Source organism: Malaclemys terrapin, chromosome 10, assembly GCF_027887155.1.
Source record: "Malaclemys terrapin pileata isolate rMalTer1 chromosome 10, rMalTer1.hap1, whole genome shotgun sequence".
NCBI lineage: Eukaryota > Metazoa > Chordata > Testudines > Emydidae > Malaclemys > Malaclemys terrapin.
This window is the reverse complement of record NC_071514.1, coordinates 30,738,353-30,751,821: the sequence shown is the minus strand read 5'-3', so window position 1 is coordinate 30,751,821 and position 13,469 is coordinate 30,738,353. Positions and strand designations below refer to the sequence as shown.

Below are 13,469 nucleotides of genomic sequence, written 5' to 3'. Positions count from 1 at the left end.
CTCTCCTTGACCTGTCTCATCTTCAACTCTCTCACTTTTCACTTTCCCACTTCTCTCCAACTTAAATTACTCAAAATCTTGAGTCATATCTCATGATCCTTGCCCTTCTTTCAGATCACATCTCTCCCTTGTTAAATCTATTCACTGACTCCCTTCCTCTTCCATGCAAAATTCAGCCTTCCCTAACCTTCCAGTTCTATCCTCCTCACCTGTATGTCCCCCAAACCTTCTATTCTCATTCCCTCCCCTCACAATTCCTTTTATCGCCTTCTCCAACTCTTCTTATGTGCCTTCTTGCATGCTATCTCTCATGCTTAGAAAGCTTTCCCAGTTGTTGTTTGCTAAGTTTCCCCCTTTTATTCTTTCAAAACTCTTCTGAGAACCCACCTGTTTCACATCAGAATGTAATTTATAAGCTTTGGTAAGAACCCTGCTCCCTTCACCATCCTGCTGTGTGTTGTTCCACTGAATTGAGCTGTTGAACTCTGTCCTGCAACACTTTTACCTTCTGGTGTGTTTTATTGCAATGTATTTACCAAGATGAGTCTTCCAGAGCAAGCTCCATGTTATATGTTAATATATATTATAGTGAGGGTGACCAGATGTCCCGATTTTATAGGGACAGTCCCAATTTTTAGGTCTTTTTCTTACATAGGTTCTTATTACCCCCCAGCCAAGTCCCGATTTTTCACATTTGCTGTCTGGTCACCCTAAATAGTGCCATGTGTAATACTGGTGCTTTGTAAATATTAATTAATTCAGTAGCTTCCTGTATGTTGAATGTTATTCAGAGAAATGATGGCAACAAATAATGTTGTTTTAAACAAAATCTAATGATGTAATCAATGATGCATTGAATTGATACCTCTTTCCTTGCCCAGGTTATAATGGGGATTCTCTTCCCACCCACCATCCTATTCCTAGAGTTTCGCACTTCTGATGATTTTTCCTATCAGACATCAAGAGAAAATGAAGATGGCAAAGAAAAAGAGGAGGAAAATGTGGTTGGTACTATACTTTATCAGAATGTTCTTAACTTCTCCAGCAGACTTAATATCAATTTGCCTACAATTATGCCATTGGCCACTTCAGATTGAAATCTGCAGATTTCCCATGCCACCTGCCTGTGTAGAAACAAAAATCCCTGTGTGTTATAGTACTGAGAATATATGGGCCACATTATCAGCCAGTGTAAATTGATGTAGCTGTATTGAGGTCAGTGGAGGTATGCCAATTTATAACAGCTAAGAACCTCGCCTTGTATTTTTCAAAGTGCAACTGAACTGGATAATTAGTAAATAGAGTCCTATTGTTCAGAAAGAAGCTTTCTGTAGCTGACAGATGATTGAGCATCATGACTGAAAGAACATCTCATAGGTGACATTGTATTGGTGACAAGCTGCCAGTTTCTGTCTTCCAGGATGCAAATGCTGATACAGGCTCCCGAAAAGGAGATGAAGAGAATGGAAACAAAAAGCAACGGAGCCTTCCTATTGGAAAAAAGATCTATGAATTCTATAATGCACCTATTGTAAAGTTTTGGTTTTACACGGTGTGTAACTCATCTTGACTTTTAATTATTAACAATTTGTTACATTATATTAATTTAAAACAAAATAATAGGAAAACATCTTGATATATAGTTTAAAGAACCGGTATAAACAAAATACACTTTGGCCTTGGCATCTGTTTCTCTTATGAATTTATATTGCTTCTAGCATCGTCGTAGTTGAGCACATAACAAAATTCACATCGCACATGGTCTAACTCCCATTAAAACTTAAGGAGACATAGTTAAAATCTTTTAAATTGTTTTTCCATCTTCTGTTCTGCTTTATTGTATCTAATTTTTTTAAATACCAAAAAGTTCAAAGGTCTCCACTCATTCTGGACTTCCAGCTTGTGACACCTGTGGCCATTATTTCCGCATTTGACTTTTATTAAAGTTGTTGTAGGCACTCAGTATATTTTGAAAATTAGCCCCTAGCATCAAGAAAAGGCCAAGGGATGATTTGATTGCCGTCTATAAGTACCTACATAGGGAACAAATATTTAATAATGGTCTCTTCAATCTAGCAAACAAAGGTATAACATGATCCAATGACTGGAATTGAAGCTAGACAAATTTAGACTGGAAATAAGGTAATTTTTTAACAGTGAGTAATTAACCATTGGAACAATTTACCAAGGATTGTGGTGGACTCTCCATCACTGGCAATTTTTAAATCAAGATTGCATGCTTTTCTAAAAGATCTGTTCTAGGAATTATTTTGGGAAATTCTGTGGCCTGTGCTATACAGGAGGTCAGTCTAGATCAGGGGTCGGCAACCTTTCAGAAGTGGTGTGCTGAATCTTCATTTATTCACTCTAATTTAAGGTTTTGCGTGCTGGTAATACACATTAAAATGCCCCCATGCGCCCCCCCAGCTCCCCCCTCACCTAGGGTTACCATATTTCAACAATCAAAAGAGAGGACGGGGGGGAAGAGCCCCGCCCCCATCCACTCCCTCCCACTTCCCACCCCCTGACTGCCCCCTCAGAACTCCCAGCCCTGCTCCTTGTCCCCTGACTGCCCCCTCCTGGGACTCCTATCCCTAGCTGCATCCCAGAACCCCACCCCCTACCTAAGCCTCCCTGTTCCTTGTCCCCTGACTGCCCCCTCCTGAGACACCCCCCCACACCCTAACTGCCCTCCTAGGACCCTACCCCCTACCTGTCCCCTGACTGCCCCGACCCTTATCCACACCCCCACCCTAGCGTGGTGAGGGAGGAGCCGGGGGCACACCTGCCGCTGGTCTGGGGTCCTGGCCGCCAGCCCCGCTCAGCCTCCTGCCAGCCTGGGGTTCCATTCACTCAGCCGGCAGCGGACTGAGCGGGGCCGGCGGCCGGGACCCTGGCTGGCATCCGTGTGCCAGGCAAAATCGGCTCGCATGCCACCTTTGGCATGCGTGCCGTAGGTTGCCGACCCCTGGTCTAGATGCTCACAATGGTCCCTTCTGGCCTTGGTATCTATGAAACTTGAAATCCAAAATTAGTGGACAATTATGAATATTTTCCTGAATATTAGGTATGTTTCTGCTGATTTACACTTATGTTCTGTACTTTATACATTTAAACTTGCTGCAAATGACTTTGTGTACAAATTTTGAAAGGATCTCAAGTAATTAAATGCTGTCTATGCAGCCATAGACAAAGCAGTTACTGTGTAACAGCCCTGCACACTAATGCCTAGAGTCCATGGACATAAAGGATTCTTTTTTCCAGATATCATACCTGGGTTACTTAATGCTGTTCAATTACATAATCTTGGTGCGGATGGACCGCTGGCCCTCACTCCAGGAATGGATTGTCATCTCCTATATTGTGACTCTGGCTTTAGAGAAAGTAAGAGAGGTAATGTGAATCACACCAATAACTGCTATTTTACATTATCATGGGGAAGAACTTGCCATTTATAAATAAATGGTGAATGGGGGCTGGAGGAGTAGTGTAGACAGGCAAGCCTTACAGGAGGCAGGAGATTCCCTTCCCTGCCAGATCCATACCAGTGCCGGGGGATTTCAACTACTACCCACTCCAGGGCTCTCAGAACCCTCCTGCCTGAGCAAAAGAGCAGTCAAAAATTCCTTTAGGTCATTTTTGCAGTTTCCTGAATTCACTGCCCCTTTCTTACATGTATTTCCCTGGGTGGGCATGAGGATATAATCCCTAAATAGCTTCCTGTTATGCACAATTTATGTATGTTGCATTGATCAGTTATGGTGTATGATGAAGAGGTTGAGAGGGAGGAACGTGTTTTATATGTAAATTCACAGTAGTATTTAATTCATTATCATCTCAGCTCTTACAGATTGGTAGCACAGCACAAAAACCCCACTGCCAAATCAATTCACCCCACTGTAGTTCCCTCCCAGTCTGTTTCCCCACCGACCCACCATGTTCCTAAAATAAACACCTCATATAATTTTGATTTGGACATAAACGTGGACAAAAAGTTAATAGGCCACAGCCGGTGAATTAAGTGACAATGATGAAATCCTACGGTTAAACGAAAGTTGGGTCAAAATAGAAAAATTAAATCTGTAAGCAGCGATGTGCTCTGCTGCAGGGGCAAATCCTGCTCAACACGTAAGTAGTTCTCATGAAACCCATTACACCCAGTCAGTCTGCCCTCGGTCTCACCGCCATTATTTTAAAAATGCACTCCCACAGTTTTTCTTCAGGATTTTTTCCCTTTGCTTTTAGATTCTGATGTCGGAGCCAGGCAAGCTGAGCCAGAAAATAAAAGTCTGGCTGCAGGAATACTGGAATATCACTGATATGGTGGCTATTTCAGTATTTATAATTGGAGCAATTCTTCGCCTACAGAACCAGCCTTACATGGGTTATGGAAGAGTAATCTACTGTGTGGATATCATTTTCTGGTACATTCGAGTACTGGATATCTTTGGTGTGAACAAGTATTTGGGACCCTATGTCATGATGATTGGAAAAATGGTTAGTACCTCTGTAGCTAGAGGCTTGCTTTAAGGATGCATCTTAAACTATGTAAGATTTGGGAAAGTAAAATCATTTCTTCTTCTAGATACCAATCCTGCAACTGTTGCTCAACTGATTTGGTCTGTGAATAAGGGCCGCAGAATGGGGCTCTTAATCTTGACTCATGAATTACATTCACCCACAGAGATTTTGGATATACTAATAATAACCTTAATTCAAGAGAGAATTTTTCTCAAACTGTTTCAGTACCCTGTATCTTAACACCCTGTTTTTCTGTCCTATTGAAGTCTCTTCAGAATAGTCTACTTAATCTCAGTATGAGTCTCAGTGAACCATTTTAGGGTATTTCCCTTCAGAAAAGTGGGATTTAAAATTTATAAGCTTAGAGTCTGATTCTCAGAGGCCCTTTTAGGATCTTCAACTCCCATTGACTTCAGTTAGAATTGTGGTTGCCCAGAGCTTGTGGTTCTTAATATCAAAGCCAAACTGGATTTCCTCCATCAAAGCATAGTATTAAACCCACTTCCAGTTAATGGAACTAATATATTTGGAGCTTTGTGCTGCCAATATTGTAACAATAGGCTCCCATAAAATTATCCTCCTTAGCATACAATAAACCCAGTATACCAAGGATGCACGTACTCATAAGGAGGAGGGGAGCGGCTCTGGGGAGTCCACTTGATTTTCCATTTAATTGAATATAACTGTAACTAAGAAAGGAGGTGAAACTACAACACAGAGTTCTGTTAAGGTGAACTGTGCTGGAACATATGCATTTTGGGTTTCAGGCTCCTAGATCACTTAGGTGACTATGAAAATGTTGCCCTCTGTTCCTAAAAAATATACTGAGTATATATTGATGATACGAGGGAGTATTCAACTTAAGAGAGATGAGGCCCTTCTTTTAGCACTCAGAGATGAAAATACGTTGGTGCATTCCAAAGTCACCTCTCGCACAGAGGTGACTTAGTAGCAAACAGAGAAGGAAAGCACCACCAACCGCAGAGAAGTCATCGTATTTCTTCCCTTCAGTAGCAGAATTTTTGCAAGAGCCACTGTCCAACATGTCGCTGCCTGTGTGTTCAGGGAAAGTATGGCTAGAAAGAGTTCAAATATATACTCTTGTCACTGGCCCAAGCACTTATATGAAGATGCTCACTCTGCTTTCTCTTTCCGAACATAAGTACGTTATTTATTTGCTGCTATTGTCATTGCTGTCATACATTTTCATGGCACCATAAATGTACACCATACCATGCAAGGCATAGAAAAGTTCATAGGCTCAGAACCTCCACTGCAACTGAGGAGCACACAATCTTACTCAGGAGAGGTGCTGCAAACCCCCTGACTTCTGGTTATGACCCTGCAAGTTTAGAACATATGTTCCTAGAGTATTTTAGGTGATCCCAGATCCTGGGACCCTGAAGGCTGCTCTGATTTGAACTGACTGACTTCTGCCCAAGGGCCATTACAGCAGCAAGAGATTGCCAGGGCACAAGAATGCTTTCAGATCTAGTAGTTAACACTGGGGCCAATTATGTTTTGAGAGGTCTCTTGGCTTGGCAGGGCAGGGTAAAGTGTCCCTAATGCAGGGGGAATCTGGTCTGTAAAGCCATATAGTCTGATAGTTCTTTTAGTCGAAAAACAAATTACCTGTTTAAATGGATCTTGGGTGCTGTTTTTTTTACACTTTATATGTTTTCAGCTCATGAGCGGTATTTGTACCAGCATAATAATATCTGAGAAACAACTAGTTTGGGGGATTTTTTTTTTTATTCTCGTGAATCTTTCTTGGTGGTTTTCCTGCACACGCTCTCCTACACACGTTCTTTCATGTATGTAACCTCTGATTATGACAAAAATATTTGTATGGTCCCTCTGTCCAGATGATTGACATGCTGTACTTTGTGGTCATCATGCTTGTGGTTCTGATGAGTTTTGGAGTAGCCCGCCAAGCTATCCTGCACCCAGATGAGGAGCCCTCTTGGAGACTAGCCCGCAACATCTTCTATATGCCCTACTGGATGATCTATGGAGAGGTGTTTGCAGACCAGATAGACCGTAAGAGTAGAATTCATAGTAAGATTCTGTTTCCTGTTTCTGAGGCAGATGATCAGATCCAAATTAATGAAAATGACTGTTTTTAATTTGGAATTAGTATGTTTGTCTTTGGTTGCTTTTGTGGCAGATTCCAGACTTCCAGACATCACTTTCTCCTCCTCACCAGAGTACCAATGGGAATCCTCTACCTGTCAGCATATGTTCTATTTCAATTACTGTTGAGAGTGGTGCAGTCTGAAACACTCGCCAATCTTGGATGTTAAGAATATCACCTCTGAGATGCTCCCCTTCCTTAGATGGGTCAAGAAGAGATAATCTTTGAGTTACTGTTGAACCTGGTTCATCACCAGACTCTGATTCAGGAAAGCACTTAAGCACAAGCTTAACTTCTAAATTCATGCTTAAACCCTATTGACTTCAATGAGATTTAAACACGTGCTGTCCTGAAATGGGGCCTATAAGAATTAATTGTGGAGCCATAGGTCTGCACATGCTCTAGAACAAGGGTTCTCAACCTTTTCAGTACAGAGCCCCTTCCCTTAGCAATATGTGAAGGTCAGGGTGGTCACAACCCCCTGACTTCTGGTTATGACCCTGCAAGTTTAGAACATATGTTCCTAGAGTATTTTAGGTGATCAATAACTTTTGATACCATCCTTTTGCCAGACAGTCTAGGTATATCACAAATGTCCTGGCACCCTTCATTTCTGGGGGCAGGGCAGTATCTATCAAAACATGAGCCCTGCCAGCTGGAGGACGAGCTGTGATATCATCATCTGGGAATGCAGATGCTTGTTGTTAATAAAGGAATGAAATGGAGGGGCAAGAAACAGGGCTAATAATTAAATATTGGTAATACTTTAAAATGTGAAAATCCTATTTGGACTGATTACAAAATGTAATATTACCAAAGTGGCCCTTTGCTCTGATTTTGTGGCTCAGCAACACACTGAAGTTAAGAATGCTGCAATCAAGAGCAGTAATTCCAGTTAGTTTTGATCATGATGAAGTGTATTAAGTAGGAATGGGGAGTAAAATCAAGGAGAAAAGAGAGAAAACTATTCCCAAATATATCATAGCTCCATCCTCAACCTTTATAGGGCCATAGCCTTGCTTTGGCCACCTTGAACTCACTGGGAGCCCCTGGCACCTCTATCTGAGGACAAAACATGGCCTTTAGTAAGATCAGCCACTCTTTGGAGGCATTAGCTAACCCTCAACATAACAGCAGAGTTAACTTAATTTGGAATAGAGTTTCTGCTTTAGCTCTAGATTCCTTTGATTATGTGTTTTAATCAGATCCTTACATTTTACAGTATTTTGTAATTGTTTACCTTCCATTTTTCCCCCTTATACTAATGTTTATATGGTCTAATCCAGAGGTGGGCAAACTACGGCCCGCGGGACCGTCCTGCCTGGCCCCCAAGCTCCTGGCCCGGGAGGCTAGCCCCCAGCCCCTCCCCTGCTGTTCCCCCTCCCCAGCAGCCTCAACTCCTGGGACAGCGCAGCTGCAGAGCCGGGCCTGACCCGGTCTCTGTGCTGCGTGGTGGCAGTGGCAGCGGTGTGGCCCAGCTCCAGCCGGGTGGCGCAGCTGTATCACTGCCAGCCACCGGTGCTCCAGGCAGCGGGGGAAGGGGGCAGGGAGCTGGGGGAGAGGGGTTGGATAGAGGGCAGGGGAGTTTGGGGGGTAGTGAGGGGGTGGGGTGGTCGGGGGTGAACAGGGGGGTTCAATAGGGGCAGAGGTTCCAGGGGGGCAGTCAGGAAGGAGGGGGTTTGGATGGGGCGGCAGGGGGTAGTCAGGGGCAGTGAGGGGACAGGGAGAAAGGGTGGTTGGATGGGGCAGGAGTCCCGTGGTGTGTGTGTCAGGAATGAGAGATGGGGTTGGATGGGGCGGCAGGGGTCCGGGGGCGGTCAGGGAACAGGTGGGGTTGGATGGGGCAGGAGTCCCGAGGGGGCAGATAGGAGGTAGCGACCGGGCCACGACCCCTTCCCCTAACTGGCCCTCCATACAATTTACGAAACCCGATGCGGCCCTCAGGCCAAAAAGTTTGCCCACCCCTGGTCTAATCATTAGTGGTCAGAACTCCCTACCATATAGGAGGGAGGAAATGGCTATATGGGCTGTGCCATTAATCTGGTCCTGCAGTTACATTGTTGTAGTGATGTTTTGTTTAGATAGGACACCGAAACACTCTTTTCTTCTTCCTTTCCCTCATAAATTATCATCATATTACTGTAACTTACAATATGTAAAATTGTTCTTGGAAATATTTGGGTCAACCCAGTTACGTATTACATGCTGCCCCAGCTTCTAAGTGGTCTGGCTGTCTCAGATGGGTTGATTCTCATATTGAGAGAAAATGACTAAGGCAGAGATTGAGGATATTGCTGCAGTCCATGTGGTTCACAGTATGTACACAAATTCCTATTCACCTTGAACACAGATGGTAAAAGCAACAGCAAAGTCTCATGTAGACAGGTCTGTTTTTCTCAAAAGTCAGCCAAAACATACACTGGTCTCAGCACCTGTAGCCAAGCTCTCCCTGTCTCTGAATCTTGCTTTACATGCACTGTCCCAGCTCTGATCTCTGTTTCAGTCATACCCCGACTATACAACATAAAGTCCTATTGTGGGAAAATGTGATTAGCCAAGGACTCAGAAAATCCTACCTCAGCAAGGTGAAAGACCACTTGGGGTCTAACAAAAGGTAGTTACACAGGGCTTATTTATAAAAGACATTTTTCCAGTTATACTAGTATAGTTATATTGATATAGTTAAACTGATGTAGTTATTCTTATAAAACTCTCTATGTGACCACTCTTATTTCAGAATAAGAGTGGTTTTATTCAGCTTAGCTTAAACTGCTTCCAAAGCAACACAATCAAAACTGGAAAAAGGCACTCTTACACTGAAATAAAAATGTCCGCATGGGAAGTTATATCAGTTTAAAGTTCACAATTACCTTAAACAGGTATAACTTTCCTGTGTAGACAAGCCCATAGGCACCTACTTTCTAAAGACCATTCTACTTTCAAAGACAATAGGTTTCAATCTAATCTTTCTATGGCCTTGGCTACACTTGCAGATGTACAGCGCTGTGAGTTAAACCTGACTTCGTGCAGCTGAGTAGGGAGAGCGTTGCAGTCTGTCCACACTGACAGCTGCCCAGCGCACTATCGTGGCCACATTTGCGGCAATTGCAGCGCTATTGGGCAGCTATCCCACAGAGCACCTTTTCCCATTCTGGCGCCGTGGGTTGTGGGAAGGGGGCGTGGGTGCAGGGGATTCTAGGTCCTGTCCCAATGCCCCGTGCTGCATTGCTTCATATCCTGGAAATCCCTTTGTTTCCGTCCACTTTTGGCGCCATCTTTCAACGGTTTCTGTGCAGCGCGATCTGTCTGCGGGAAATGGAGTCTGAACAGCTGAGGCGTATGCTGACGAGTCTCGCCAGCACGTCACGTTTGGCTATCGAACTGTTGCTTAAGATCCAAAGTGACAGTGAGAGTGAGACTGAGGATTCCGACGATGCTATCGAGATGCGTAACGCGTACGACACGAAATTGCTTGTGGCATTCACGGACATGCGTAGCACCGTGGAACGCCGCTTTTGGGTTCGGGAAACAAGCACTGAGTGGTGGGATCACATCGTCATGGAAGTCTGGGATGACGAGCAGTGGCTGCAGAACTTTCGGATGAGAAAAGCCACTTTCATGGGACTGTGTGAGAAGCTTGCCCCCCCACCCTGCGGCGCAAGGACACGAGATTGAGAGCTGCCCTGCCAGTGGAGAAGCGGGTGGCTATTGCCGTCTGGAAGCTGGCAACTCCAGACAGCTACCGGTCAGTCGCAAACCAGTTTGGAGTGGGAAAGTCGACCATTGGAATCGTGTTGATGCAAGTTTGCAAGGCCATTAATTGCATCCTACTCAGAAGAACCGTGACTCTGGGTAACGTGCAGGAAATAGTGGATGGCTTTGCACAAATGGGGTTCCCTAACTGTGGAGGGGCGATAGATGGGACGCACATTCCTATTCTGGCACCACCCCACCTAGGATCCGAGTACGTTAATCGGAAGGGGTATTTCTCTATGGTTCTCCAGGTGCTTGTGGATCACCGTGGGCGTTTCATTGACATTAACACAGGCTGGCCTGGAAAGGTGCATGACGCACGCATCTTTCGGAACACTTGGCTGTTCAGGAAGATGCAGGCCGGGACTTTTTTCACAGAGCGGAAGATCACGGTAGGGGAAGTTGAAATGCCCATTGTGATCCTTGGAGATCCCGCTTACCCCTTAATGCCATGGCTCATGAAACCCTACACAGGGAGCCTTGACAGCAGCAAGGAACGGTTCAACTACAGGCTGAGCCGGTGCCGAATGACTGTGGAGTGTGCCTTTGGCCGTTTAAAGGCCCGCTGGCGATCTCTGTACGGGAAGCTGGACTTGGCCGAAAGCAGCATCCCTGCGGTTATATCCGCGTGCTGTGTCCTCCATAATATTTGTGAAGGGAGGGGTGAAAGCTTCACTCAGGCATGGACCTCCGAGGTTAACACCTGGAGGCTGAATTTGCACAGCCAGAGAGCAGGGCTATTACAGGGTCCCAGCGCAGGGCTGCAAGGATTAGGGATGCCTTGAAGGAGCAATTTGAGGCTGAAAACCAGCAGTGATATCTGGTGCCCTGCACGGGAGTGAAGTGCAGTAGTTCCAATCTTTAGGAATCAGTGTCTGCTTAGCAGACAAGCAGATTTGCAGTGCCTGTTTATTTCCTGGGCTAAGGAGTCTTTTACTTTATGCAATAATAAAGAATATTTTCAAAGCCAAAGAATCCATTTATTGAAAAGAAAAAAAAAGTATTTATTGAAAAGAAAAAAGGGGGTAAGGGTCGTGGTCTTCAGGGTTGGGTGGTGAAGATACTGGTGTTGGAGGCAGCGGGTGGCGTGAAGAACACGGAAGTTGGGGAAAGTGGGTTGGAGGTGACAGTGGGGCACAACATAAAGAGTTTTGGGACAAGGGCTGTGTGGGGGGGGTGGCGTTTGCGTTTTCGGTACTGCTGCTCTTTCTGCATGGCTACCAGCTCCTGGATAGCATCTGCTTGGCGCTCCAGGATGCTGATGAGCCTATCAGTGCTTTGCTGCCGGTGCGCTGCGTTTTCCTGGCGGATCCTGCTTTCTCTCTCCCTCCAGTTCTGTGCCTTCTCGTTCTCTTTAATAGATTGCCGCATCACTTCTTGCAGCATGTCTTCTTTGCTTTTTCGCAGTCTCTTCCTGAGTCTTTGCAGTCTCTGAGCAGGCGATAAGAGGGACGGCTGAGGTCTCAAGGTTGATGCAGCTGTATAGGCAAAACGTAACATTTAACAGAGGCAGCATTGTTTATACCAGACAGAGTAATGATTCCCCCCGCACTTAAGGAGTAGAAAACACACAGGGTCTACACAATAGCATAATTTTCCCGTCCAAAACAGAGCGCACACATCACACGGGAGCCTCAAAATGGTGAGTAATGGGGACTGATTGTTTCAGGGCTGCACTGTCCTCTGGGTTTCTGTGCCTTGGGGAGAGCCAACAGCTTCAGGGGGCACCTACACTGAACACTGTCCCAACATTTTCCACAGGAGTTCGTCCTGGATGATATCTCGCTGCTGAAGGTGACCTGGGAAGCAAGGGAGGGTCTTCTACTGCAATGCGGCTTCCGCCCTGGCCCATATGCAGCTTGCCTGTGTGCAGCAATGGTCCCCCCGCCCCTCGCGGCACAGTGGCACGGACACGTTAGCCTGGCTGGGACAAGGACCACGGTGGCTCTCCCTATAAACCTGCGCAAGCGCATTGCACACGTTCTGGATGAGACATTCTAAGAGATTACCGAGGCTGATTACCGCGATGTGATAAACCACATCAATGCACTATTCTGCATCTAGGCATGCATGCTTAACCCTCCTCTCCCAAAGAGCCCGCACCGAAAAAATTCCTTCCTGAAAAAAAAAAAAATGCTTACCGGGAACCTGCTCTTCTGTTTGTCCTCCACCAAGCACCGGCCGCTGCAACTGGTTACCATCCTCCTGGCTCAAGAAGAGCTCCTGGCTGCATGGCTCCAGGGATTCCGGGGTGTCTCCATCCGGCCCACCACTATCACTCCCGTTTTCCTACTCCTACTCCTCCTACTCCTCCCCCCCCCACACACACCGGCTCTGAAGTGTCCATGGTGGTGCTCGGAATGGAGGTGGGGTTAACCCCAAGTATCGCATCCAGCTCCTTGTAGAATCTGCAGGTCGCGGGGGGAGCACACGAGCGGCCGTTTGCGTCGCGGGCTTTGCGGTAGGCACTCCGCAGCTCCTTCACTTTAATCTTGCACTGCAGGGTGTCCCGGTCATGGCCCCTTTCCATCATGTCCTTTGATACCTTACCAAAGGTATCGTAATTCCTACGGCTGGAGCGCAGCTGGGACTGGACAGCTTCCTCCCCCCAAACACTGATGAGGTCCAGCAACTCGCCATTGCTCCATGCTGGAGCTCACTTGGCGCGTGGAGGCATGGTCACCTGGAAAGATTTGCTGATAGCACTCCACACCATGCTGGGCTGAGCAAACAGGAAGGGGATTTTTAAAATTCCCGGGGAATGTAAAGAGTCGGTCACATGGTTGGTTACCTGAGGCCAGGGCAGTAGAGTTTGAACTGATGACCAGAGTGGCTAGAACAGGCATTGTGGGATACTGTCGAATAATTCTGGAGGCCATTCACAGCGCATTGGGTGGCCACACTGGCGCCGCAGCACTGCAGCGGCAGCGCTGCACTCGCTATTCCTCTCGGAGAGGTGGAGTACATGCAGCGCTGCAACCAAGGAGATACAGCGCGGCAAATTCCTTGCGAGTGTGGACAGGGAGTGAGTTACAGCACTGGGGGCGGCTTTTACAGCGCT

The 13,469-nt window shown here is 46.0% G+C and overlaps 1 protein-coding gene across 3 annotated transcripts in view; it reads left to right on the top strand.

Annotated features, from left to right (window-relative positions):
• Window positions 1–13,469, top strand: part of TRPM1 (transient receptor potential cation channel subfamily M member 1) — an 87,993-nt gene that overhangs the window by 55,450 nt on the left and 19,074 nt on the right. Inside the window, exons 18-22 of one of the 3 annotated variants that reach the window (XM_054042981.1) lie at window positions 882–1,004; window positions 1,421–1,552; window positions 3,265–3,393; window positions 4,369–4,497; window positions 6,387–6,579. In XM_054042981.1, coding sequence (XP_053898956.1) covers window positions 882–1,004; window positions 1,421–1,552; window positions 3,265–3,393; window positions 4,369–4,497; window positions 6,387–6,579 — 706 coding nt within the window. Of the gene's footprint in view, window positions 1–881; window positions 1,005–1,420; window positions 1,553–3,264; window positions 3,394–4,245; window positions 4,498–6,386; window positions 6,580–13,469 lie in introns of all 3 variants that reach the window. The other 2 variants (XM_054042980.1, XM_054042979.1) reach the window with 2 other exon arrangements.